At 39.6% G+C, this 27,523-nt stretch overlaps 1 protein-coding gene across 3 annotated transcripts in view; it reads right to left on the bottom strand.

The window, feature by feature from the left end:
* Positions 1-26,725, bottom strand: part of IL31RA (interleukin 31 receptor A) — a 40,385-nt gene extending 13,660 nt beyond the window's left edge. Inside the window, exons 1-9 of one of the 3 annotated variants that reach the window (XM_065045232.1) lie at positions 26,611-26,725; positions 25,465-25,516; positions 14,922-14,987; positions 12,415-12,711; positions 10,983-11,103; positions 7,257-7,438; positions 5,614-5,765; positions 1,113-1,278; positions 413-495 (exon numbers count right to left, since the gene is read on the bottom strand). In XM_065045232.1, coding sequence (XP_064901304.1) covers positions 413-495; positions 1,113-1,278; positions 5,614-5,765; positions 7,257-7,438; positions 10,983-11,103; positions 12,415-12,711; positions 14,922-14,973 — 1,053 coding nt within the window. In that variant the 5' untranslated portion in view covers positions 14,974-14,987; positions 25,465-25,516; positions 26,611-26,725. Of the gene's footprint in view, positions 1-412; positions 496-1,112; positions 1,279-5,613; positions 5,766-7,256; positions 7,439-10,982; positions 11,104-12,414; positions 12,712-14,921; positions 14,988-25,464; positions 25,583-25,835; positions 25,975-26,610 lie in introns of those variants that run through there. The other 2 variants (XM_021285459.2, XM_021285461.2) reach the window with 2 other exon arrangements.
* Positions 26,726-27,523: the final 798 nt, after the last annotated feature.

Raw genomic sequence — 27,523 nt, 5'->3', positions numbered from 1 at the left:
TCAGTCCTACCTTCAGGACAGTCAGCTGCAACAATTTCATTGAAGGAAAGGTTAAAAAGTCAAATACTGAGATTTGAACCACAAAGAGCCTCTGGTCATTCTAATAGAATATTAAACTGAATTTAAAGACAAATTTGGTAAGCTATATTATTTAAGAGCAGTCGTAAAGACTTTCAGTCAGATTTTCCAGTGATCTGAACACAATTAAACCCTTCCTTTCTGCACAGATTAGAAAACTCTATTCATCTACCATTCATTAAACAAAAGCCTTTTCAATTCTTCTTTAGTTCAGTGGGTTGTTTTTTTTTCAATGACAGAAACCTCCCCTGGCTGTTATATGTTCTAAATACTTCAACACAACATCAGCTCCAGGATACCAATATGATTAGCAGTTCATGAAAAGAGTACTTACCTTCCACATAAGATGTACAGATCTACTTCCATCTGAGTGCGAAGACTCAATTACCCTCCACAAATCCACTTTTTCTAAAGGGGCTATTTAAACACAGAAAAATATCTTGAAATTTGTTGTTATATTAATAAGACAGTTTAATATGGTGAAAATAAACAAAAGGTCTAAAAAATACAGTCTAAGAGCAACTTACTAAAAAGAAGTTTTCCCTTGTGAAATTTTGTGCCTTTTTTACCTAATTAGTACAGCTTCCCTCTTCCTATGTTTCCTTCTGCTTTTTTTTTTTTTTTTTTTTTTGAAGTTCTAGAGAAGATTTTCTTGTCTTGTTTTATAACTGGCAATTTAACTTCTCTATTTAGAATTCATTTTATTGGACATACTTGCTACATTAAATTTCTGCTACTATCCAACTTAACCATGTTCAGCCTCGATCTACAGTCTTCATTTTTCCTTTTTCACTGGCTGTCTTCACCCATTTTTTTCTTTAGCACTATGTTGTTAGTATCACCTTTCAAATCCTCCTTGCTCTTGTTTTTCAGTTGTCCCCCCTCTGTATTTAAATGAAATACTCATGTTCTGTTTAAACAACAGAATTCTAAATCAAGTACATCGATAACATGCTGAAAATACAGTTTTCCATTATTAAATCCTAATGTCCCAAAGTACCACCAAAGAAAAACTTAGTAAATAGTTAGCCTACCTTTCTCTTCTGTGCTTGCCGTTTTGACGCTACTCCATTCACTCCAGAATATTGACACATCACTTATACACCGAATGGCAACTGAATATTCTGTGGAGTCCCACAGACCTGTGAGATTACATGATCCTGTTTTCTCTGCAGAATTCAGTGAGACAGTGACAAATTCCTGAAAGTAGATACATGGAGAAAAATTATTTGCTATGAAATTACATGCAGATTTATGACTTAGTTTTTAAAAAAAAACACAAAGGATGCAGTTTTTGTGTTTCCCACCTCACTCTCCTGAAACACAAAATTACTTGTTCTGCGTAGCATCTCCATTTTTCCTGTAAAAGTCCAGGGCTTGAAAAATGCGAGCCAAAACCAGGTCTGCAGTGACCCACCTGTGTCTTGCCCCATGTGGAGCTCACAGGCAGCTCCAGTGCAGGCTGCACAGCCACAGTTCCCACTGCTGGGAAGCAACTGGGTATTGCTGAAGCCAGTGTCTTGGACACAGCTCTACCTCACAGCAGAAGCATTCCTGGGGAAGCAGTGATCTCCTGCAGCTTGTGAGCCAGCTCACTACTTCTTTCTTCTCTTGTTTTGATTTTTTTAGTTACACGGTCTTGTAGCTCTTAGACGTATCACAGTGTGGTTGTAGACTACCCCAAAGATTATCAGTGTATGATTAAAATAAAAAGACCAATGAAAATACAGAGAATTCTGGTACCTAGAGAAAATAGAGATGATGGAGCCTTTAAATGGTGAAGGAAGACAAGAATATGAGGAATAACCAATGCAATTTCTTCTTGGAAAAGTAATGACGTGACTAATTTTGTCCTCTTAAAAGGAGCCCACTCACATCTCACTGATGGAAGTCAGAGAATAGATTGTTGTTCCAAAACAAAACGTGGAACAAGACAAGAAAAGCAGGAACTGAAATTTATGTATCAGCTCACCTGGACTGACAACAGGAAGTAGAAGAAAACAACAGGAATCATAGAAAGATTTCAGTGTTTGTGTACAGAGGGACTGATATTAAGATGGGGACAGACATTTTAGCTGGGCCTGTTGCTATAGGTCAAGGCCTGATGGTTTTAAACTAAATGAGGGAAGATGCAGGCTGGACATGAGGAAGAATCTTTTTACAATGAGGATGGTGAAACACTGGCACAGGTTGCCCAGAGAGGTGGTAGATGCCCCATCCCTGGAGACATTCAGGGCCAGGCTGGACGGGGCTCTGAGCAACCTGATCTAGTTGAAGATGCCCCTGCTCATTGCAGGGGGGTTGGACTAGATGAGCTTTGAAGGTCCCTTCCAACCCAAACTATTCTCTGAGTCTGTATAATCACTACGCCACCAATAATGTCATCTTCTCCAAATTTCAAGAATTAATGAATAATTAACGACTGTCCTCCCTCTCAAATTTCAGATGACTGAAACAGAAAGATGCTAAAATAAATGTTAAAGCCAGCTAAATTCTAACAAGGTCAGCAAAGGTAAGTTTTGGAATAAGGAAGATTCCCTCTTGAGGGCTAGAATGAAGTAATAATGCCACATAAGTTTACAACAACAGGTTCTTGTCTTCTCCCAGTTGAACCTTCCAGTGAAAAGTTAAAAAAACTAAAACAACGCGAAGCGCAGACACCCACTCCCTTTGACTACCGTAATGGGAAGGGCACTGACAAGCAACCTCTAACCTCTTTAAATTTTAGTCCATTCTGATCTTAAGAGACTCATTGTCAACAACAGAAAACTCCTTCTATGAGAGTAAATTCAGTGATTTACAGAACACTGATAAGCAGTTCACAGCAAACTATTGAGATTGTTTTAGTAGGAAGGCTTAAAAGGTCGAGAAAATATCTGTAGTTTGCTCATACTTTTTTTTTTTTTTGGCATATATATGCTGACAGACAGAAAAACAGCTCCTATATATATAACTGATGGTTTGAGGCTTTGTTGGCCATTCCCATTGCATTGGCTACGGACAAACCTATGAATAATGACTAACATATTATAGGACTAAACTCACTGACTTTTGTCTTTACTGATCATCGTTACTATTTTTCCTCTAGAATGTCTGTGGAAAAATGCAAGTTCTGAGGAAGGAAAGAGATGTAGACTGTATTTGATAGTGAAAAAGTAGAAAAGTGATCCAAGGGGAAAAAGTGATCCCCAGGTGGGATGGGGTTGTAGCTGGGCTTGCACCAGTGGGGCAGCACTCCAAAATTGAAGAAGACCAGGAGGTCTCCCTACGGTGAAATCGGTGTGCTCAGCTCCCTCCCTGAAATGCCTGTACACCAATGCATGCAGCATGGGGAACAAGCAGGAAGAGTTAGAAACCTGTGTTCGGGCAGGAGATTATAATCTGGTGGCAATTACAGAGACATGGTGGGACAGCTCACATGATTGGAATGTGGTCATGGATGGCTATGTCCTTCTCAGGAAAAACATGCCAGCAAGGCAAGGTGGTGGAGTTGTTGTTTACGTGAGAGAGCAACTACAATGTATTGAGTACTGGCCGGGGGTGGATGAGGAGAAAATTGAGAATCTGTGGGTGAGAATCAAGGGGCAGGCTGGCAGGGGTGATACTGTTATGAGTGTCTATTACAGGCCACCAGATCAGGGCGAGGAAGGGGACAAGGCATCCTACAGGCAGCTGAGAGCAGCCTCACAGTCACAGGCCCTGGTTATTGTGGGGGATTTTAACTTCCCTGATGTTTGCTGGAAGGACTACTCAGACAGACAACCACCATCCAGGAGGTTCCTCCAGTGCACTGATAATAACCTCCTGATGCAAATGGTGGAGGAGCCAACTAGGAGAGGAGCACTGCTGGATCTCATCCTCACTAACAAGGAGGGTCTGGTTGAAGCGGTAAAGGTCGAGGCTGCCTTGGCTGCAGTGACCATGAAATGGTGAAATTAGGATGTCCTGTGGCAGGAACAGAATAGCAAGCAGAATCGCAACCCTGGGCTTCAGTAGGGCCAACTTTGGCCTTTTTCAGGCAATTGCTAGGGGAAAGCCCATGGGAAAGGGTACTTGAACATAAAGGGGCCCAAGACAGCTGGTTGGCATTCAGGGACTGCTTCTTCCAATCTCAAGATCAGAGCATCCTGGCACATAGGAAGTCAAGGAAGGGAGCCAGGAGACCCATGTGGTTGAACAGGGAACTGCTGGGTAAGCTCAAGTGGAAGAGGAGAGTTTACAGATCATGGAAGGAGGGGCTGATCCAGGCAGGTTTTGAATGTCTCCAGAGAAGGAGACTCCACAACCTCTCTCGGCAACCTGTTCCAGGGCCCTGTCAACCTCCAGGTAAAGAAGTTTCTCCTCATATTCAGGCAGAGACTCCTGTGCTTCAGTTTGTGCCCATTGCTCCTCATCCTATTGTTGGGCGCCACTGAAATGAGTCTGGTCCCCTCTTCTTTACATCCAACTTTGAGATATTTATAGGCATTGGTAAGATCCCCTCTCAGCCTTCTCTTCTCCAGGTTGAACAGACCCAGCTCTCCCAGCATTTGAAAGGATCTCATATGCATGCAATCGTCACAAGGACCAGTGTCTTTAGTTCAAAGGGATAAATATCTTGAACAAGTCTTTTAAACAAATATTGGGTTTGTTTCTAACATTCTGTATGGACCTGAGCTATCCTGCCCACCAGATCATCCCAAATATTATATCTTGGATCCAACAACTAATGTGTCATACCTACAGTACAGATGCTTGCCTTGAGAATGCAAGGAGGATGCTAATTAGAAACAGCTTTTGTACAAGGAACTTTTTTAAAGCTCTGAGGGTTACTATTAGTTACCCTGATGAACTCTTCTCTTCCGGAATTACAAATTTAACGTATAAAATAGTAAGGTCAAGGAACACATCTCAGTTTAATGAGCTTAAAACAAACAAACAAACAAAACCACAAGACAAGCAACCTGACCCATTCTTAGATTTGGAAGAGGAAACAGTAAGACTGTGAACATAATCACTTCCATCCTGAGAAGCATTGGAATAGGCTATCTGAGGGAAGCAAATAACTAAACACTGTTTTTTCTACAACAGTTCCTTTTAAGTGGCAGAAACTCATAAAAATAATTTGCCTTATTTTCTATCTTGCAAAATTTCTACTTTAATTAACTTGAAAATTAATGTATCGTTAGTCCATCTTAATTTGGTTCAACTATTGTGTTTGGGAGTAAATGCTGTTTTCATGACCAGAATGTGAGAGGAAAAACAAATATTCTGACTGTGTAATCCATTAGCCTAAGGTCATAGCTTAGCCTTTCTCAGAAATGTTTAGAAGTATGTTATGTACCAAAACAGACACTGACATAAAGGAAGAGAACAATTAACCTTAGTCAACGAAACAACGATCTTAAGACTGTGTATACTTATGCTTCACTAAAATAACAAGGTTTTAATCACTATTTCCAACTACTTGTTGCCTTTTTTCTATTTAGCTTTTTATAAAATTAAGAAATTAGGCACAAAGCAGCTAACATTCAGAAGTAAACTTATGTAGCTTACCGAAGAGTTTGAATACAAGTTTTTGTAGTGAACCTGGCAAGTTACATCTTGTGCAGGGATAATTTTCTCAGGCATTTTCCAGGTTAACGTAAGCAACTGCTTTATACCAGTGATTTTTTTTACTGAAAGTATTTCAGGAGGTTGAAATTTTTCTAGAATGGAGAAACAAATAATTAACAGGAGAAAGAGCTTCTATATATGTTTGGAATTGTTCTGTCTATGTGTGTGCAAAGAATGTTAACTATTATGCCAATAAGGTACATCCTACCAGAGTATTCACATGATGGCCAATTTTATAGGCACAGCTCTACATATGGGAAGTTATCTGCAGGAGACAGTAACAGCAGGGAAAAGAAAGAAAGCCGGCTTGCCAAAGTGAAGTCCAAACTGCAGCTGAGGGAAGAATTCAGTTGAAAGGATTTGAGGGGGAGAGAAGTGTGAAGGAGACAATACGGAAAGAATTGGCGAGCACTGGGGGTGCGGAAAGTCACGAGGAGCCACAGCAGGTCTGCACATGGGAACAAAGGAACCTCTGCTTGGAGTGCTGGTAGAGCAGTGACACAGAAATACTCAGTTAAAAGGGTTGTTGATCAACTAGACCAAAATGAACAGAAGAAAATGCAGCAGAGCATGAAGAGAGGGGACAGGGGGAAAAGAAGAAGAAGAAGAAGAAGAAGAAGGGGGGAAAAGAAGAAGAAGAAGAAGAAGAAGGGGGGAAAAGAAGAAGAAGAAGAAGAAGAAGAAGAAGAAGAAGGGGGGAAAAGAAGAAGAAGAAGAAGGGGGGAAAAGAAGAAGAAGAAGAAGAAGAAGAAGGGGGGAAAAGAAGAAGAAGAAGAAGAAGAAGAAGAAGGGGGGAAAAGAAAAGGTACTGGTTTGGGGGAACAGCAGAACAGCTGGGCTTTTCTCAACCAGAAAGCAGAACAGCAGAGTAAACGATAGACAGAGCTGGATGTGATGATACCACTATTCATTTACAGCCGGGTATTGCACTGACATCTGGTCCCACTCAAAAATACAAAAGTATAGACTGAGCAGCACTTCACTTGACAAAGAGTTTTAGTATATGGCCTTTACTTTTTAATAATGAAAAACTTAGTAGTTTATAATGCATACATCAGACATTGTCTTAAAAAATATTGTTGTAGTTAGACATTTCATAGTATGAATACAACACACTATTGTTTTTCACCACCCCTCAGTAAGAACAAGAAATTGCTGAAAATTGCTGTTGTACCAGTAATAATTTAAAAAAATTTTACATGGAAAGGCCATCAACTGAAACATAACAAGAGGCTTGCTTCAACTAAATTGGAAGCATCCAATTTTTGATGAAAAAGAAAAATTGGGAAGGATGAACCTTTTTATTAAACCCTAGATATAATTTCAGAGACTTCATAATTTTGCTAACAATTAAAATTAGATGGAACTTCAAAACTAAACCCAAACAAAACCCAAATAATAATTTCAAGACTACTATATTGAAAAACAGGTTTTTATTATTTTCTTGTATGTAAACCAACTTCGATTACACAGTTTGTTCCAGCATTCTCTAACCTGTTTGTTATAGAGGGAAGAAAGAATTGAGGAGCGTGCCGTCAGCTCAGCTTACACTGCTTTGTATTTATTTAACTCTTTCTATTTACCTATTTTTTCCAAAGGTATAGGAACACAATCTGATAAGGCTTCACCCAAAACATTTTCAGCTTTCACCTGGAAACAAAAAGAACTACTATATGGAGTATCTGGATAATAAAATGAACATGATTCCGTTTTGCTTTGGCAGGAGCCCATGGTATTTAGAAGAGTCACCCTTCCTTCTGTCATCCTGAAAATAAAAAAGTTAGAAAATTCTCTTAGAATAACTCAAACTGTTTGTTGGGTTACTATTTAGTTATTATTTATATGTTTTTGATATTGCAGGACATTTTTATCAGTGAACATCTCCTTAGATGATATGTTCATGCAAATGAATACTCTTTCTTATTTGTACTGCTCGTGCAAATGCATATAAATAGCCTGCATCGACTCATCCGGTTTTAATCACAATTAGTAAGACAACTTCCCAGGAGCAGTAATGAAGAGTAAAAGCGCCTTAACTGGGAACCCACTTATTATTATTATTGTTATTATTATTAATTTTAGATTAAAATATCAAAGTAAAGTGAAACCATGTAACTCCACAGAAGAAGTCTTTTAAAAATACAGATAGAGCTAGTAACACATGCCATGTGGAACTACATGATAACAAGGTTTTCTTGATCTTTTAAACAGAGAAAAAAGTAAAGCCAAATTGTACCACTGCCAAACTATTACCAGATAAGACAAATTCGACAGATTTTCCTGAAAGAGCACAGTGATAATATGCTGTCTTAACAGCATATGCTTTTTTAATAAGTAGTGTGGGATGCAAAACTAACAAAATTTGTTTCAATTTACTGACCCACACAAATTATTCAACAAATGAAAACTTGTATATGGGGCTGGTGTTAAACGTTTCATATTATGCAGTAAGCAAGCAGATAATTCATCTAACTCAAAAAACAGATTGAGGCTGGTATTTCACGCATGTTTTTAAGCCAGTGTACAGCTGTCAAACACATGGCACACAGGCAATCCAGCCCTCTGCCTTGTTTTATCTGGCCCGGCACCTTGTTTCTACCAGTGGCAGTGCTGAGCTCTTTGTCCCCAGGCTCCTGCCAGTGTTGGTCACGCATGCAGCATGTGTGACACGTGTTGCGCTGCAGGAGCAGAACAGCAGCAGCTGTGACTGTAGCTAAAGGAAAGCGGTGAGCCTGTGTGAGAAGAGTAATAGGTGACACTGATGGGGGACACCAGGAACTGTCTTGGGGCACTCTAAGACAAGACAGACAAAAATTACATGTGTGGGGGTAGCTGGGATGGGACTCTTAATGGGGTACTCTCAACTGGGCAAACATTTCCTTTAATTTTTTAATAAATTAGCCAGATACATGAACTTCAAGTTAGCAATTACATGTTATTTTTAAAAAGTACCTTTAAAAGGTATTTTGTAACCAGCAGCCAGGGTCCCACTCATGAATTCTACCTTGTTTTCCATGGATACAGCCAGCCCTGCAGTCCAGCAGTCATATGCAGTCCAGCATATGTCATTTAATAATAGGACGGCTCTGGAGCATGAGCAGTAGTTAGGCATAGTACCACAGTCCCAGCCATTTGTTAAAGTTCATGTATCTTGCTAACTTATCAAATGAAATGTGACTGGCCAGTTGGCAATACCCCTTTAAGTGGGGATGGCTTGAGCAGATGGGGCAAGAAGGAAAGTGCCTGCTATGATTTGTAATGGTGAAATAAAGTGAATGTCTCTACTGGGGGAGGGAATGGTGGAATAAGGAGAAAGCTCCTCATGAGGGGTGATAAAAGAATTATCAGTAGGCATGTCCACCCCCAAAGGAACATTCTCCTTATTCCACCATGGAAGAATGAGGAGAATGTTCATGCTGGGGAATGGCATTAAGGATAATGTTGCTGCCCAAGGAATCGGCAATGGGGGAATAAAGTGAATGTTACTGAGATAGATGGAGGAGGAGAATTGATGAAGAAAGAGTGGCTGCTGTTTCTGGAGAGGGAGGGTTGAAGGAAAGATGAGCCTGTGTGAGAGGACCTGACTATTATTTAATCTGGTTCTTAAGGCAATGCTGGTCTTTTACTTAGGTGGCACACCATGCCATCTTTGGTGGAATAATTTGAATCCCAATATGTCCAGTAAGAGAAAGATTGATGCAGAAGGAAGGCAATGTAATGATAGATGGGAAAGCAAATATGTTTGTGTTTCAAGGATAAAAACTAGTATGTCTTTTGTGTCATGAGACAGTGTCAGTGACAAAGGAGTACAATGCACATAACCGAGCGGCAAACACAAGGCCCACAGGCCAAATCCTAAAATTACTTTAGGTCCTTTGAAGGCAACTGTGAGGCTGATGTGGCCTCCAGTGAAAATGAGTTTGACACCCCTGAGCTAGTGTGAGCCTGCACTGCTGCGAAAGCAAATGGTCCAGCTTCTCCAGTATGCATTGCTGTTTGTTTCCAGCTTGAACTCTCTGCTCCCTTGCGCCAGCACTTTCATAGTCACATGGTAAGTTCAGCTGGGGAGTTATCTGGTTTAAAATTAATGGTTAGATTTTACTGGAAGTAGTTCTGCAATCCAGCTCACCGTGTGGTTAAAGAAGAATTCATGCTGGTACAGAGAAGAACAATATTGAAACTTACTTTCAGTAGCTGTTCTAGTTTATGGTTTTGCAAACTCAGCTAAGTAATAAAACGTAGAAAGACTAGAAGGAGTAAGAAAGTTTCACCTAATGAAGCTAGACATGCAAAATGTCAAGCCTAAAATGGAGATAAAACTAAAGATGTTTTCCTGCCCTACTATATAAGTAAAAAAGATACCACATGGTAGCATAACTTACAATAGAAAAATGTCTCATTTGGAATCTGAATTCCTTACAGTTCTCAAGATTAATTTTAGACTTTCTAGAAAACTCTTAATGAAATCATATTACTTAGAGTCTTGATTATGCAGAAAAAGAGCACTACAAGCAGCACTGTTATGAAGAGCATACTTACAAGTATATTTGGGACAAAAACCTGTGCTATCACCTTCAAAATTTTATCTGAAATCTGCCTTGGAACAACACTGAGTTCACCATTTTCACAGTAACTTATGAAAAAGTAAGCTCCTAAACAGTCTGTCAAATCTAACAGAAATTGAAAGAATCAGATATTTATGCTTCTATAGTGGGATCAGAAACACTAAAAGATGTGAGACTACATAATTGCTATTTGTAAATTCACATCCCCAGATGTGAGCAATCCACAAAGGACAACTGACTCCTGTTTTTTTCCACTGAAATTTTCTGACTAGAAAGGTCTCCAGGTTAAACCCTGCTGGTTTCAAGCAGACTAAGAGGAGCTTTAAAGGTTTTGACTGGGAACTGGATAAAGTAGAGGAGGAAGCAATCATTTTTACCCATCCAAAATGAGGATAGTTAGGTACCACAGAAAGTTTCTGGGTAACACTACCACAAGGTACCACCATTCTCCATTTGTACCTAGGCTCACTCAGGAAACAAGTGACAGTTCTGATGTAAACATCTGTCTAGTGATTATTGGGTTGCAAATGCTCATTTTCTTTATAGTGTACTAAAACGGTATCAGACTATAAATTTTTTTCAACTGATACCAACCACCAAATTAATTGAGTTTAGTGAGGAAATGCCATGACTCTGAACTCCATGGAACTTCCAGTTTTTCTTTAAACAGAAGTCAGACCATGAGGGGAATGGAGCTGTTGGTCTCACTCTAGCACCCCAGTTCCCAATGCACCCTCTACTCACATTTTTCGGTAAAGAGTATAATTTGTTTTAAGATTTGTTTCTCTTCCTGAAGACCAGGTGCAGGTAAGTTCAACATCAAAGTAATAAATGCAGGAAATATTTCTTGGTATGCCTGGTGGAACTGCAATGACAAAGGTTAACAAAAAAGTTCAGTAAAAATAAGTAACTTTAACATGCCACTGATTTTACTGGTCAAAAAGCGGTTTAGAGCAAACTTCAATAAGTGGCTTGAATAGCCCTTCATTTTACAATTTCTTCTGCCCTCAAAACTCCTCACAAAACCAAAATCAAAACTACTCTTTCTTTCCCCAGGGAAACAGGGAGATTTTCTCTGACTACTTCTAAGTACTTAACTAAGTGGGCCTGAAGGTATTTTTGCACTAACTCATTAACTCTCCTACGTCAAACCATTGCATACTTTCTCCTGAACCTCTAAGTTTACCCACTGTAACATGCCTGGACCTTAAGGCCAGTCCAGAGAGTTAAAGGAAAACAAAGAAACAGCACAAAATTCCAGGAAAATGCATTCTCTGAAAGCTAAAACTCCTCTTGTTTCCTTCCCAAAATGTCTAACCATGTACCCTACGAAAACTCCTAATATGAGGAGCCTGAACGACCTCAGGTGCAGAAGACAACTTCCTGGGAAACATATCTATATGACCTTGCAGAGGTCAGTAATTCTGGATCCTCTTTATCTTATAAGCATGACAGCACAAAGGACATTTTCCTCTGCAATCTCTATAATCTGAAGTCATCAAAAAAACTCCCTCAAAGACTTCTTTGTTAAAGACAGACTTCTTCACTCGATAGAAGAAACTGGAATTGAAAGGAAGAGAACTGCTCCCAGTGAAATTAACTGGTTGAAAAAGCCCTCTCTCCAAAATAGTACTTTTCTGTCCCACCTAATACAACACTCAAAAGATCTTTCTTTTACTGACAAGCTTGTGGCGTGACAGGCAATACTTTCTGCTGTTTTTTATTACACAGATGTAATTTCCTGCATTTATTGTTTCTTTACTAAAACGGGACCCCCAAGGTATAGGTTAGCATCATCTTCTCTTAATCTATTCAATAAATTAGATTATTTCATGCATATTTATCCTGTAACATTCTCCAGAGGATTAGAGTGGAAATCATCCCGTGAGAAAGCTAAAGTTGGCTAGGCTAGACAAAAGACATCACCAAAGGGACAGATCCAGTACCCTCTGAACTCAGCAGACAACATCTTCTCACTTCAGCTGGCCAAAAGTAAGGCTCGGAGAGGTAAGGAATGCCTGCAATTTCTGTTTTACTTCAGAAAAAAAAGGAGATACTTTAACACAGGTATCTTACCATGCCACAAGCTTAAAAAAATAAAGTTGTTTTTAAAAAAAAAAAAAAAAAAAAGTTAGTAAAAAAACATTACAATCAATTTTTCTGCATTTCTACTTACAGCCAGATTTAACTTCAGTGTGAACCAGAAGTTGTTCATTCCCCAGGTACTTAGTGAAACATTTCACATGAGCTTTGCTGTAAGTGAAATTATGGATGGTTACACTAGATACAGTCTCATTCACAATGTTATAGTTTTCCTGAGCGATCAATTCATGATTTAATTTCCAGATTATTTGGCTTGCATTTCTGTGAGGTGTGTAGCGTTTTCCAAGAACACAAAACAGTTTCAGGGTGGATCCTCTTTCAATTTCAGGAGATGAAGGAAAAATGTCCACATCTCTGATAGAGTTTTCATCTAAAGACAAAATCAAAGATATCACATAACCTAAATAGTTTTTAAATACCAGTGGAAACATGATAACTTATTTTGTTGTCTACAGATCATTTAATTAGGTTTTTTTTTCATATGGAGTTGATCTAAATAAAATGCTCAGTTAGTCACTCAAACTATATATTGATGTTTGGAAAATCAGTTCACACTAATTACCATATTACTGTAGAATCATAACAGAACCATAGGGTGGTTTTGGGTTGGAAGGGACCTTAAAGGTCATCTAGCTCAAGCCCCCCTGCCATGGGCAGGGACACCTTTCATCAGACCAGGTTGCTCAACACCCAGACCAACCTGACCTTGAATACTCCCAGGGATGGGGAAATATGTATATTTTCCTATATGTTATAAATTATACAGGAATTATGTTTCTATACCTTCCCAGAAACAATGGAAAAATTTCAACTCAAATGTTTTTTAACAGCAGAAAATGAAAAAAAGAGACTATTGTATTTTAAGTCTGTTTTTAAGAAACACTCCTATATGTAAAAGGTATGTATACCATTTAGATGTTATCATCACTAATCACTCTATCAACTCTATCAAAAATACGTCAAACTGGTAAGCTTAAAATTTACAAGTAAGCTGCAATATATTTCAATATTTCATTGTTCCTTTTATTTCTCATAGAATTTATATCCCCAGATAGACTGCAGAAATTGTATACAAAATGCACGTAAATGGAACACACAGAAGCAGGTTAAATGAATTAATTCAGCAAAGTTATGAAACAGTGCAAGAATCACCCATAAGACTCCTGCAAGAAGGTAACTGTTTGGTTTTTTTTCTGCTACTAATTTCTTGAAGGCAAATTTCAGAAATAAATCAGTTAAATAGACCCAAGAAAACACCAACTTTTACAGACATAATTTCTTTACTAGAATGTAGGAATGAAAGGGAATCAAATTTTAAACTTTCTTGCTTGTTTTCTGGTAATTCACTATCTTTTGGGTGTATTAACTGTAAATTGCCTTCTGTGTTTCTTTTTGTGTCTTCTTTGTTTCAAAATAATTTCTTTTGTGTTTCAAAGTCATGCTCATGCCTATTTACACTTCACTGCACAAATTTTACTGTGTAGCAGTTGTAAGCAATTACCTGCACTGTTTCATATATTATTGTTCAAGCTTTTAGAAAGACATGCACCCTTCTTCCAAGTAATTCCTGAACAATTTAAGACACAAATAACATCATATAATAATTTACTGTTGTGTGTTAAGTTGTATGTGATAAACTGCACGTGAGCTTTCAGTTTTTGTCACAAACTCTTTATTTCAATCTCTCCTTGTGATTTGCTATTCTAACATATACTATTCAACTTAATCAGTTTAAAGCGGTACTGTTGCCACAAGAAGCATGTTTAATCCTCAGCCACTCATTTACTGCTCTTATCCCTTTCCATGCCAGAAGTTCCTGTGTAGTGAACCAAAAGGAAACTGATAGAGATGAAAAATAAAAGCTTGGCGAAAAATAACATGGTTTTCCTTCTAGATCAGGTTCCTCACAGCTCTACAACCTGCCACACAAACATGCACTCCAGCTGAAGAAGAAGGAGATGAGAGGTGGAGGGAGTGTGGAACTATCTGCTATTCCAACTTCAGCAGTTACCACACAGACCACAATAGCCACACATTGTTAGGTGACTTCTAAAATTAGGAATAAGAACACTAGTAGTGATTGCATGAATCTCTGAATAGGTAATATTTGACTTAAAACAGTCCAAAACCAGCAGATATTAACTGCATTTTAAGTGTTCACAAATTACATAGACATTAAATAGTTCCATCAGCAGATCTCCAAAATTACTAGCCTTTACAACCCAACAGGAATTGAACTGTGATATGATTTCCAGATGCAGATTCCCCTCCTATAACCTGTGCAAAAGGGAAACAGTTAACCAAGTAAGTTTTAAAATACAGGGTTTTTTTTCCTTTTATGATTTTAAATACAAAAGAAAACAAATTCAGGCTGTCATGATCACAATTAACATTCCAGAATAGGATATCAAGAGTGCCATGAATTATTTTTCCCTCTATATCGTACACTATTTAGTCAATTACCTACTAACTTCTATTTAACTTAAATTTTCAGAACTTTTCAACATTCCATTTGGAGAATGGTCACATTTTGGAAATTTTTCTAATGGCAAGACAGGTGCTAATAATTGAGAAACATACCTGCTATAGAGCTGCAGAGCAGGACGAACATCCAAATCAAGCAGATGAACATTTCCTTTTCAGTAACTATAGGCATAAAGTAAAAATAAAAATAAAATACTTCAAGTAAAAATGCACCTGTAATATAAGCATTTGTATAAGACTTAATAATGCTATTCAGCGTTTCTCACTTGTGTTCAAGTTAAGTACTGCTTTGTTTAAGTGTTACTTTCCTTCACAATGGGAGAAATTTGATGCAGTTTTCCTACGTGTATACATTTCCTATAAAGATGAGAGAGGTAAATGCACCTGAAATCCTCCTGAGGGCAATTCAATCCACTTAAGTAATTTACCATCCAAAGAGCGCGTAAAGAATTGGTAAGAAATATATCTATATCCACTTGAAATCCAGCCTGCTTAGCCATTTTCCAAGCAGATTCACTTAGCAGAGTGAATTCTTTGGAAAAGGAAGGCTGTTGCAGGAGGAATTATGTGTATCTCTTGTCCACCACCACCTAACAAAACATTTATTTAGGAAGTGGGCAATAGTCCCGGGTCACCGCCCACCCTAAAGAGGGTAAACTCACATTGTTTTCATCCCAGCTAACTGTCCCAGGCACCAGACTTGAGGACATTCTGCAAAGGCAAGGGAATGCACCTCTTTCTGGCTTGCTCTTTGATGCTAAACTGCTGTGCAGCCAAAAAAAAAATACAAACCCAAACCGTAGGGTACGAAGGAAGAAAGCAAAGAATGAAAACGATTTATTCTAAATGGACAGGTAAATCTGGGGTTGCAGGGGGAAAAGGAGAGAAATCAAGCACTCCCCTTGCCTCAAGCACTGGTGTCATCACTCACAGAATCACAAGAGTGGTTGAGGTTGAAAGGGACCTCTGGAGGTCATCTGGTCCAATCACTCTGCCCAAACGCAGTCACCCAAGTTAGTTGCCCAGGACCATGTCCAGAGAGTTTTTGAAGGTCTCGAGGGATGGAAAGTCCACAACCTCTCTGGTCAACCTGCTGCAGTGCTCAGTCTCCCTCACAGTGAACAAGTGTTTCTTGATGTTCAGGGGGAGCCTCCCATGTTTCAGTTCATGCCCAGTGTGTCCTATTCTGTTGCTGACCACCACTCGAGAGACTTACCTCCTTGCACCCCTCCCTTCACATATTGATGAGATATAAGCTTTCTCTTCTCCAGGCTAAACAGTCCCAGCTCTCTCAGCCTTCCCCCATATGACAGATGCCCCGGTATCTTAATCATCATTGTGACCATTCACTGGACTCTCTCCAGTATGTCAACGTCTCTCTTGTAACAGGAAGTCCAGAACCTGGACACAGTGTTCCAAGTGTGCCCTCACCAGTGCTGAACAGAGGAGCAGGATCACCTCCCTGAACCTCCTGGTTACGCTTCTCCTAACGCAGACCAGGATACCACTACCTTTCTTTGCCACAAGGGCATAGTGCTTGCTCATGTTCTACCTGGTGTCCACCAGGACCCCCAGGGCCTTTTCTGCAGAGCTGCCCTCCAGCTGGTCAGCCCCCTGTCTGTACTGGTGCCTGAGGTTGTTCCTGCCCAGCGGCAGGGTTTGGCACTTCTCCTTGAAGCTGAACTTCATGAGCATGAACTTCATGCAGCCCATTTCTCCAGCTTGTTGAGGTCTCTCTGGATGGCAGCACAATCCTCTGGGCACATCAGCCACCTCTCCCAGTTTTGTGTCTTCACAGCTGCTGGAATTTTCAGCTCTCCATGCAAACCAGTATCTCGGGAGGGCTCCATGCAGGAGGCAACTGCTCTCTCCCTAGCAGCAGCTTTCAGGCCAAACAGGCCATCTCTTCATCCCATAGGTTCAGACAATCCTAGGAAGCAGGTATGCACCACACCACTGTTTGGGACAAAGAACTTCTTGTTTTTGCTACAAAATGAGGTTTTACAGTAATTCAAAAGAGAAAACCATAGTAAAAAAACTGCTTTCTGCTCAGTTTCTGCTAGAACTCATCTTAAATGTTTTCAGTCTGTCGCAGGAAGAATTTTATAAATTTAAAGGCTATGACAGTGCAAAACAGGAAAAAAATAATGAAAAGTATACATGGGATAAAAAGATAAATGAGGGAGGAGTTTGCCCAGTGACACCTTCCTGAAATACAGCTGTAGCAAGATGTGTACCAACAAGAAAAGCAACTACAAAAAGAGAACCTGTTACTACTTTAATCACCTAGGGTATAAGTTCTTGTTCCCAAAGCAGTAAAGAAGAATTATGCTAAAAAGAACCCTAAGCAATTGTTCCAATTATTCCGCACCAGTAGGTGCAGAATTAAAAAGAGATGAAAATTTTAAAATACTTAGATAGTTATTTTTATATTTTAGAATTAACATAGCCCATAGCAATGTTGACAAAATACTAGAACTCCCACTCTACTGAAGGTAAGAATATATCTTTCCTAAGCATTGAAATGTGTGGTTTTTCTTATTCTATTTTTGGTAGTTTAAGAAAGATATCAAAGTTTAAAAAAATCAGTCCTAAAATCATGGCTATAAGAAAACTACATTACATTTAAAAAAAGAAAATCATAATGATAAATCTAAAAAAGGCTTTGCCAGGTTCATAGGAACATGCACGAATGCTTGCTATACAGCTGTGGTAAACACTCACGTAGTCAGTACTTCATTACCTAAAGGACTAGTAGCAGAAAACCAACACACTTCAAACAACAGAAACCTGCAAAATAAACAAAAGCACTACAAGATGATGTGCCTATTCAAAACTGTCCAACAGAAGAGGAATTATAGACCCAAGACAAATCAATAACGAGTTACAGATGCTACACTGGAGTGTTTTTTTTTTAATTTTAAAAAGTAAATAATTTCATTAGTCAAATAAAATGTTTTGCAGCTGCTATATGACTGTGGCCACAGTCTTGGAGAATATACTCACCCATGAGAGTACCAAATCCTCTGTGTAGCTGTACTGGTTTTGCTAAAAACGAGATCAGTTTCTCTTTTAGTGAATTTTCCTTTCACCTAAGTACTTCTAAGAAACTGTACTTTTCTGAAGGTGGCTGCATGTTTTTGCAGACAGGAGCAATGGAATACAAGGTCACTGATAAAAGCTTGTGTCCCGTAAGTGAGAGGGGCATATTTTCAAGGAGAGGCAAACAAACAGGTGACGAAAACTGACCAGCTAAGTATTCCGTCCTGTCCACATCGTACACCCTATGAAAGTGGGAGATCATGAGGGTCTCATTCTGTTCAGCCACGGCCAGCATCTGAAGGGACCCTGCCTGTCGTCCCTGTGATCCAAGGCCTGGTTCTAGACCCTGCATCCCTGAATCCAGTTGCAGTTTGCTGTGTAGTCCAGCCAAGGACTTCCAGGTGCCTGCCCTGCAGCCACTGGAGCAGTGCGAGGTCAGAAATTCAAGATTTGTATTGTATATTTTGTATCATTTTCTCTATTTTTATTAGTAGCATTAGTAAAGCATGTTTAACTTTTTTCCAACTTGCAAAGTCTCTCTTTTCTTCCTACTGCCTTTCCTTGGTGGGGACGGCTGGGAGGAGAGGGGTTTAAAAGAGACCATGTGCCAATGTTTATTGTCCCCCTGCATTAAACGGTGACAGTGGCACATAAGCATACATGTAACTGTTTATAGCAAAGAGCTTAAGGTACCTAGCATATATAATAAAGATTCGGTCTTTCTTTTCTGTACACTTAATTGCTAGTAACATATAATAAAAGCCCACTGTGTATTCTGTGTTGTAAAGACTTCATGAAGTAAAATCAATATCTCAAAGTACAGGAACTTCACTTGTGTATATCAATCGTAGAATACGAGTTTTACCTATTATGGTTGTGACTAATTAAATAATTTCCCCTAGGGATTGACTTCTTCTTTAGAGGCACTGAACATAATACACAGTAACAAAAAGCTGTAAAAGTTGCCTTAAAATTAGATAACAATATGTGAAGAAACAACTGCTTCTGTATAAGCAACAACATCTTTTCAAATATAGGCAAGTAAAAAAGAACCAAGCAAAAAGAAATGCAATGTTGCCATAGAACAGCTGTCAATACTGAACCTGAATACACTGGTCTAAGTGCTAATAGGTTTTCCTACTTTACGGACTACTCAAAAAAAGAAAAAAATTAGCTAATAAAAACCAACCAAACAAACATGCTTCTACCCAGGTAGGACACACCAAGTGCCTTTCAGCCTAGGAAAGATTTTTAAGAAACGTTTTTACTAAAATTAACAGTCCATTTCAATAGGAGAGTCAGTTTAAAAAAATTAACCACCAGCTGACATGGTCACTAACCATATCTGTGAGTAGCTACCCTTCTTATGAAAATTAAATTATTGTCTAGATCTTTGCTGATGAAAAGACAGTATAAGCTTGGTTAACAGAACATTTCAAAAGGTGCGGAAACTCTAACAGGGAGATGAAAAACAACCTGCTGCTTTAAAAAAAAAAAAAAAAAGAAGAAAGAAAAAAAAAAGCCTATGAAGTTTATCAAAGACTTCCCAGTGTCTTTCTTCGCTTTCCACTTGGCAAAGCTCTCACAGTTCTTGCTGATATTCTACATATGCTGGTTTGCTATTTTTGAGGAAACAAGAGATAGAAAAGGCTGCATTTCAGCCAAAATAGTTCAGCTATTCCAAAGAATAAAGAAAATGCTTTTTTCATCATATTCCTTTGGCTTGCTCCAGCAATCCCACACTTTTTTTAGCAAGGAATTGGAATCCAAAAGCATTGGGAAACCATAAAAACATGCTTGAATTACACTTGTGCCAAAAATACCACGTACTACTGCATATTCCACCACAGTGGAACACAGCACTAAAAGATCAGACATGGCAAATGTAGCCATGATGACAAGCTCAAAGCCTTTGAAAAATGCTGGTTCCACATGCTCACAAGAAAGCTTAAACAGCCAAAGATCCCATCCACACTTGGCAAGCGCTCCTCATCCTGCAGCCACTACTACCTGTTCCTTCTCTTCTAGCGCTCCTCTAGTGCTCATCATAGGGTAAGTCACTTCTACCTGCTAAAATAGCAGAAAATGAGGCAAAATTTTTTATTTGTGCTAGGTTAGCAAATGGATGCAACTTGCTACGTGGCTTGACAGAGTTGGTGAAGTAGAGGACTGGGGAGAGAAACCTCCATGACACATCTTCCCAGCCACGGGCTGTCGGTTTGGTTCAGTCCCGACGCTATGTTGCATTTCCTTCCACTTTCTCCAACAGCAATTAGCAGCTGATTATTTGACAAGCCAGCTGCCAGTTAACACACGTCAGAGACCAGAGCAGGAACTCAGCAGGCTACAGCCCTGCTCACGTCTTATGTTTTTGTCAGGATACTGATACGTGACTAAATAGCTCCTTGGCTGTTTACTTAAGAGACCACACATGTAAAAGTGATGAAAGAACATTCCTGAGTGAAAGTCACATCGTAAGTTCAGAAGTGCTCCATTTAAAGTTACTTGTAAAAGCTAAATTCTGATGGCTAAATAGACAGCATGAACATAATTGTTTTCCTCAACTACTTAAAAAACTGATTCACCAAAGCCAGATTTCTGCAGAAAGGGACAATCTCAATGAAGGTCTCATTAAAAAAAAAAAAATAATAATAATAATAATAATTGCGTAGCATAGTTGATGAAACAAGGCTTTCTCAATACCAAAACTTCTGGTTTTCCATTTTCACTTTGAAATCAAAGTTGTTTGGAACTGCTATGGTTTAAAAATTTCAATAAGTCAGACGAAAAAAAAAAATCACCCAAAGTAACTTTTCTTCATAATCTGTTTAGGACTATTTCTTAATCACCCTTCTCCTCCCATTTCAGGACAGGAAAGCTTCTTCCATTCAGAACCAACCCCATTATTGTATTTAGCTACACAAACACATGCTTCTGCATGCAGTGTGGCTGTTACACCATGTGTAAAAGACATCATATGTCTAGAAATTAGCCTGTGTAAAACATAAGCCTAGTGATCTTCAAGAAGTTCCAGCATCTTTGCTGGAGCCTGACAGGGCGTCCTTTCCTACTGACACTCTTCTAACAGCTATGAAAGAGAAAAGAAGCTGCATAGCCACTGCTGTCTTTTATTTAGTCTTTACCAGCAACTGCTACAGCTGTGCCATGCCAGCCACCATTTGGAGAGACAGACCTTGCCCTATACCAGCCAACCCTGAAGGCCGGGAGCTCCAGCCTGCACCCAGCCCCACTGGACCACCCAACTGCCATGTCATGCACAGATGCAATTGGGAAAGCCATAACCATCAGTTTTCAGAACTCTGAGATTCAAATCCGTAAAAAGGACATTTCAGGTGAACTTCAGCCTCCTTCCTAGATAGCAGAGTGCAGAAGCATCAGCTTCCAAGAATGGTCATGATTCCATCAGAGGTGAGTAGCAGTGTGCACCAGAATAGGAAAACTGAGGTTTCTCTGCATCAGTCAGAGAAGAGAATGACATGTAAACTTACTGGAGGAAGCAGTAAATGTGAGGCACAGGCAGCTTTTCCCAGCTCTCTAATCCCTGTAAATCATGCACTGACAGGGTCATTCATGGGAAAAATGACAGACATTGAAGTGAAAGATCATGAGTACACCCATTTCATAACCCACAGTTCTTAACTGAGCTAAGAATAGTCAGCTGAACCTCAGACCAGGAAGAATATGATTTAAAATTTTAACTTTTACATATCACTTGATTTAAACAGGCCTTACGCACATTTTGAAAAATAAACTTATTTAAATTTGAAGTTATGACAGCCAACCTTAAAATATAATGCTATCATAATCTACTAAAATCACTTAAATCAAATAAATCCAAACAATATCTATTTATTGAGAAAACAGAAACCACTAAGCTTATGAACACATGTGAAGGAGCAACATGGAGAAGAGTCCTTTAGGCTGCAGTGCCAACTTTTGACCCCAGAAATTTGTTCTGAAAATGCCATAGCAGGCATAAGGAAGAAAAAAAAAGAAGAAAGAAGAAAAAGAAACAAACACTACATTCATCAAGTTCAATGACTTGTTAAAAGCTGCATACCAACTGGAAAACAGAAAAGCAGGAAAGCTGTTTTCCTCTCTCAGTCTCTAAATAAAAAAAAAATATATATATATATTTCAAAAAGGCACAAAAGGATAAGATACTTTTGTTCCAAAATCCTGAGGGAGATAGTGACCAGGAAACGTCAGTTCAGGCTGCTGATAACATTTATTTTGTTTGGTAAAGCCGAGAGTTATAGATGCTAAATGTGTTTTGATAAGCCCTTTATTTTGTTGTAGAACAATAATTAACACCATGTGGAATACTAATATACTCTATTATAAAATGCTGTGCATTTTATTTTATTTCCAATTTTTACCTAAATGCAGCTTGGTACTAAAACAGAAAAATAATTAATCCATAGCTAGTCAATATAGAATAGAATGCCACAGAATAGAATGCCACAGAATAGAATTCATTATTCCCTGAATAATCATACCAAATAAGCCTCTAAATAGATCTAAATACGGCTCTAAATATGTGTTAGGGTACAAAAGGCCCGACTAGGTAAAAAACCCCACAAAACAAATGTTTGTTTGATACATCTCATAATAAAAACTTAATTTTTAGGGAAAAAGATTAAAGCTACAAACACAAAACAAGATTTAAGTTCTTTCTTTTTACATGCTGGCCACTTTCTTAATTTTAACTACATAATTCTACCTGATTTGACAATGCTCACTAAAAGGAATGCCAGGCCATCAATGTCTCTAGAACCGAAGTTGGTGATACCACCAGAGAGAACTGTGGTGCTGTCATTCCTTGTTCTTTTTTCACAGAGAGAGGAAAAGCAGCCAAGCCAGAGCTTAAATAGCCTTTGTGTACAGGTCTGGTCTTGGAACCTTCTTCTTGGGCTCACTGTTTGAGGGACTACAAAGTCTATATTGGCTATTAGAAGAGTCAATTTTTTGTCAGACATTTTCAGTAAGACATTATTAGGATGGTTGCCTTTGTACCCCTGCCCTGAGCACAGTCTGTCAAACAAAGGTAGAGAACAAGATGCCTCTGCCACAGTGAGGAACTAAGTGAGAAAAACAGACGGTCGGGGCAGGAGCCATGCATTGAGATATAAAGAAAAGTAGAACTCTCACTGAGAAAAGATGGCCAGATCCACATCTCTTACAGTTGCCACATCTGGGTGGTTTCAACCTAAAGTGTGTACAGAATACACACCTGTCAGATCAAAGCGAAGATTTTCTGTACTACTTCAGAGCATTAGTTCGTCTTGTCTAGCCTTGCCTCTTAAAATAAGACCATTCCAAATGTTCCAGAGTAAAATACACATCCACTTAAATAATGTTAGCAAAGTGCATTTCAGAAGAAAGCAAATAAAAATTTTCCAGGACTATTCAGGGAATCAGGTACAGCCCCAAAATGCAGGATATATTTATAATCCCCATCCTGCTGCAGGCGTTATAGGAATGCAGAGGACAAAGCAGGCAAACCTACCCTCCCACAAGCCCAAGAAGGAAAGAGAACAAGATGAGTGCAAAACCTCACTTTCATATTTTCTTATCAGAAAATATTACTGTGATCCCATAGCTTACCTGTGCACATAATAACACCATTCTGAATAAGAGATTTAATCGTATGTTTTAGAAAACGTAACAAACTCACGCTCACTACAGACTCAGCTGGAGGTGAGTTTTGTGCTTATACTACTATTGCATTACTCACTATTGGTTTTAGGAGTTCATTTAGAACACAGACAATACCTACACACCATTTCATCTCCTCTCTTTTTCATGGTGATTAAGAAGCTTGCTTACACTCCTATTATCAAATATCTTTCTCCATATTCATCTCAACCTTACAGAAACGTAAAAACTATACATTAAGTCCTCTTTTAAAGGTTTGTTTTCCATATTCTTTGGTTATTTTTAAATATTCTCTTTTAAAGGTTTTCCAGTATTTCACACCCTCTTGAAGTGCAGACACAATGTCTGAATAGTCGGAGCTGGATTTACAGAAGTGAGCTACAGTCTCCAATGCATTCACACAGTGGATGTGTAACATGAGTGGGAAGCCTCTGCACAGCTAACTTTCAGCAACTCCTTACCACCTTTCACTGCTGGATGCTAAACACCTCATGTATCTTGTTATAGGAACACAGCATCACTACCAGACACTTACCTGCTGCTCCTATTACTGTACATCTAAGCAGGTCATTAGCCCCTTCCTTTCCCCAACAGAGCACACAGATATCTAAACAAGTTTTATGTTAGTACTTTCCAAAAGTTTTTTTGTCCTGTTGAACATCCTCTGAATTCTTTGATCCCAAATACATGTATCTTGGTGTTGACCTCCATAAGACAATTACCGGATCACCCTACTAATTCAGATCTTTTTGTAAAGGTTGTATGTCCTATTTTTCTATTGTTTACTACTCATACTGTAAACTTTACTAGCAATATTTTTGTATCTTAGCTAAAACTACTAGCTGAAACATGGAACAGTTGTGTGAAACCAGGCTCCACGGCACCTACCAAAACCAGCAACGTTTTGAGACGTCCAAGTGTCGCATAGTTTAATTTAAAATGTTCTCTACAAGCACCAAATAATGCAAAAAATTACCAGACTTAAGTGATCATTCTAGAAAAACAAACAAATTTTTAACATTCAATACTCTAACCTCTATGATAAAAACCTAAAGTTTTTTTTACCATGTTCTCTCTTTGAGACCCATTTTATTACTGATTAGCCTCTATCGGACAGAAAAATCTGAACTGAACATTCTGTTCTTTTGCTCAATACATGAAGCTTTCTTCAAGCACAAAAACATTCTTGTGCCCAGTGTCTTAATTCACACGTAGAGGCTAGAAGTTGGATTTCAACTATAGACAGTCATCTTCAAGAGACAATAGTCACAGTGTTCTATTACAGACAAGAAGTTCAGTGCAGCTACTCCAGCTTAAGCACAAGCGTGATACTCATGATGTATGTACACACAAACATAATACCAGATTATTTTCTCCCAGGAGGCTGAAACTGTGCAAGCATAGAGAGAGCATGGAGCCAAAATACTTAAATCTGATACGCCACTTCGAGAAAATCTGAGTTAATACAGACAACTTAATGAGCCAGCAGTTAGGAAAGAGCTCTTACTGCCTTTGATGACTGTACATATTGCAAACATTTTGAGAACTAACTCTTACCACTGCACATACAAAGAACACCACTGCCTAGCTTCTGTATCATATTCTTCCCAAAAAGAGACAAATGCAACCTGCTCAATGGGAAGTTTTGATTTTTACTGTCTCATGGACTAGAAAGAAACTGAAAGGAGCTGCTTGGCCTGGAGAGACACAGAAGCATGTGCTGCCTCAAATCTGGGACAAACATCTGGAGAGATGTGAATGCAAGCACTCATCACAGCTGGTAAAGATCCACTGGAGTAACACTTAGGGAAAGCATTTCATTCTTTTCCCATGCACCATATTAAGAAAAAAAGAGCAGAGAGACCTCTGAATAATAATAATAACAATAATAGTAATAACAACAACAAGACGCACTCACCTCCGCAGCAGAACGGGTGTTTCACTCAACCAGGACCTCTGCGTCCCCACGACTGCGAAGGGATGTACAAAATGGGAAGTTACCAGACTCGGCACAAGCAACACTTTTTCCTGTAATTCTGAAAGACACGAAACCACCGTCCTCGGCGCCAGGGCTCTCGGGGAGCCGCGTCAGAGCCTCCCTACGCCAGCCGCCGCCGAGCCCTGCCGCCCGGGGGATGGAGATGCCGCCTGGGGACAGCGGATGCCGGTGGCGGGGTGTGAGCCCGGAGCCCGGCCGCAGCCGCCCCGCGGAGCCACCACCTCGGAGACCCACACGGGACCGAAGAACTAGGCTTCCAAGATGCCTCCCCCACCTCGACCCCTCCTTACCGCTGCCTTCCGCCCGCCCCTCGCCCACGGGCGGCCAGGAGGAGCCAGGGCCGCGGGCGGGGGGGATGCTGACCCAACCCTGCTGTCCGCTGAGGAGGGACAGCCTGCAGCTCCCACAGCTGCGGGTTTTTAGGGAGCATTGGCACAAATCGCTCGGTACTCTGGAAAGGCATTAAGGAGTCGGCTCTGCAGTGGTGTACACAACAGCATTTTGAGGCAGATGAGTCAATTCAACAATTGATATAAATTTTAAATTGCGTAAATACGCCCAGCAAAACAAGCATATTAGGTAACAGCCATCACTGAGGAGTGCTCACACTAATGTACCTCATGCATCAGCACAAGAGAAACAACTGAAGTTATGATCCCTTTTAAAACTAACAAATGTACTCCAGTTAATGACTTTGAAGAAAGCTGCAGCTATCAACAACATAAAAAGGAATAAAAGAGAAATAATACTGCAATTAAGATGCATTCTGTGAAATTAGTAAACGGAAATCTGAAGTCCCCAGTAATGTACCTCTTACTAAGCACAAACTGTATTTTCTAAGCACTCTGCAAGAACAGATACATTTTAGTATCTGTCATGTTTTTACACGAGCTAGCGGTACAACCACAATAGCCGCTCGCTCACTCCTTCCTCCACCGCCCCTAATAGGGGAGAGAATCAAAAGGGAGGGGGGAAACTTGGATTGAGATAAACACAGTTTAGTAAAATAGCAAAATACTAATACACTAGTAGTAAATATACATATAAAATAGAAATAAAATATACTCAAGGCAATTCCTCGTGAACTCTGTCCACAACTGAGCAGCCAGTCCCAGCAAGCCACATCTGGTCCAAACAGCCGATCCCGAAGAGAGAAAAGAGAGGAAAAAGGCAGAAAAGCTCAGAGGCCCCTGCAAAACACCAAAAGCCGGACTAAACATCCTGCACCAAAGACTTCCTGGGCTCTGATGAAAAAAGAGCAAGCAAGCAAGAAAACAGAAGAGCAGAACCAGAAGATCACTTTGCTCCCAAGTCTCCTTAAATAATTAGCATGATGCTAGTGGGACTCTTATTGATCAGTCTGGATGTCAGTCAGGCTCTGCCCCATCTATGTCCCCTTCCTCAATGCCCCTCACACCTGTGGGCAGAGTGCTTGAGTCTCAGACCAGAGCAACTAAAAACATTAACTTTGTGCTGGGGTGTTATTTGGAGGATGTTCACCTTCTTCCAGTTCCCCCAGCCCCTGGCTTTCCCATATGACAGTCTACATGCAAAAGCACAAAGCCTGGTCAGCGTTTTCACTGCCTTGTGCCTATTCATTAATGGCAAGATTCAGGAAATCCCCCTTTTGTTTCATTTAGGTATTACAAGAAACCACAAACAGCCCCCACAGGCATAGCCAGCATGTTATAGATTGTATAACTAAAGTAAATTTGCTAATCAAACCAGGAATATGTTGATAGTTGACGATTCACTGAGTTGTGTAAATGTTAAGCCGCCATAGTTTGTCACATTCTGTTTTTGCAAGTTTCGGTGGGAAAGCCGTTGCACACCCTGCTTTGCAAGTTTTGGTGGGAAAGATGTTGTGTGCTTATGGGGAGGGGAATGTGCTTCGCTGTGCGGGGAAATCTGATTGACAGCATAGCAACCCATGTAACCAATCAGAAAGAAGATCAGGGGCTGTGTACTTACAGACTGT

This window comes from Columba livia, chromosome Z (genome assembly GCF_036013475.1).
Source record: "Columba livia isolate bColLiv1 breed racing homer chromosome Z, bColLiv1.pat.W.v2, whole genome shotgun sequence".
Taxonomy (NCBI): Eukaryota; Metazoa; Chordata; class Aves; order Columbiformes; family Columbidae; genus Columba; species Columba livia.
This window is presented reverse-complemented; position numbering and strand designations above follow the sequence as displayed.